The following is a 1228-nucleotide window of genomic DNA, read 5'->3' as shown; positions in this document are numbered from 1 at the left end:
TGGCCGACGGGTCCCCGTCACACCGCCCCGTCACCCCACCTCGCTCGGGGCTGCCGGGGGACACCAGTGGAGCAGGAAGGGGTTGGGGGGGACACGACAGAGGAATGTGGGCATGGTGGGGGTCCCCGGGCAGAGCCCCACAAGCCAAGGCTGAGGACGGAGACGAGGACAAGGGCAAAGGGGATAACACTGAGGGGCGAACGATCCCTTCTCACCCCACAACCCCCTCCCCAAATCCTGCAGCCTCAGCCTCAGCTGGTTCCCCACCTGCTCCCAGCCCCTAGACAGCACCCAAGGGGGGACAGAGGGGCCACCCAGTGTCCCCTCACCCCCAGGGCACCCTGAGAGCGCTGCGGGGCAGAGTCGGCTCCTCGGCAGGGCTCACCTGGAGGCTGCTGGTGTCCCCGTGGTCCCAGGCACTTTTGGTCTGCTTCTGCTTCTCTGCGGAGGGAAGGCAGGGGGTAAATCCCTCCGGGGGAGCCGGCAGCCAGCGAAACGGCTGCCGAGTCCGGCAGTGCTGCCCGTACACCCCAACCACCGCTGCCAGCCCCGGCTGGACTCTGGTCAGCCCCATCGCGCCGCCCACGCAGCCCGGCCAGCCAGGAGCTGGGGTTGACCAGCTGAGCCCTTCACCGTGTCACCGGGCCACCCCGGGGGCTGGGGACACCTACCCTGGTGCTGCAGGGACTTCAGTCCCTGCTGGGCCTGGTTGTGCAGCTCTTCCAGGTGCGGGGGCCGCGTGCTGGGGAAGAAGACGTTGTCGGGGCATTCCTCGCCCGGGGTGTACTGCACACTCAGCCGCTTCTCGGCCTCGCCTTTGGCAGCGCCTGCGGAGACAAGAGGGGTCAGCTTAGGATCATAGAGTCGTAGAATCATAGAATAGTTTGGGTTGGAAGGGATCTTTAAAGGTCACCTACTCTAACCCCCCCTGCAATGATGAGGGACATCTGCAACTAGACCAGGTTGCTCACAGCCCCGTCCAACCTGACCTGGAATGGTTCCGGGGATGGGGCATCTACCACCTCTCTGGGCAACCTGGGCCAGGGGCTCACCACCCTCAGTGTAAACCATTTCTTCCTTATATCTAGTCTAAATCTTCTCTCTTTTATTTTAAAACCATTATCCCTTGTCCCATTGCAACAGGCCCTGCTAAAAGGTTTGTCCCCATCTTTCCCTTAGGCCCCCTCTAAGTACTGAAAGGCCACAATAAGGTCTCCCCGGAGCCTTC

General features: G+C 62.9%; 1 protein-coding gene across 1 annotated transcript in view; it reads right to left on the bottom strand.

The window, feature by feature from the left end:
* Positions 1 to 1228, bottom strand: part of KIAA1522 (KIAA1522 ortholog) — a 26011-nt gene that overhangs the window by 6034 nt on the left and 18749 nt on the right. Inside the window, exons 3-4 of the mRNA XM_009882783.1 lie at positions 672 to 827; positions 386 to 441 (exon numbers count right to left, since the gene is read on the bottom strand). Coding sequence (XP_009881085.1) covers positions 386 to 441; positions 672 to 827 — 212 coding nt within the window. The remainder of the gene's footprint in view (positions 1 to 385; positions 442 to 671; positions 828 to 1228) is intronic.

The sequence above is a fragment of the Charadrius vociferus genome, unplaced genomic scaffold (genome assembly GCF_000708025.1).
Source record: "Charadrius vociferus isolate BGI_N301 unplaced genomic scaffold, ASM70802v2 scaffold783, whole genome shotgun sequence".
In the NCBI taxonomy this organism is placed as follows: Eukaryota; Metazoa; Chordata; class Aves; order Charadriiformes; family Charadriidae; genus Charadrius; species Charadrius vociferus.
The sequence above is the reverse complement of the archived record's forward strand: the minus strand, read 5'-3'. Positions and strand labels throughout refer to the sequence as shown.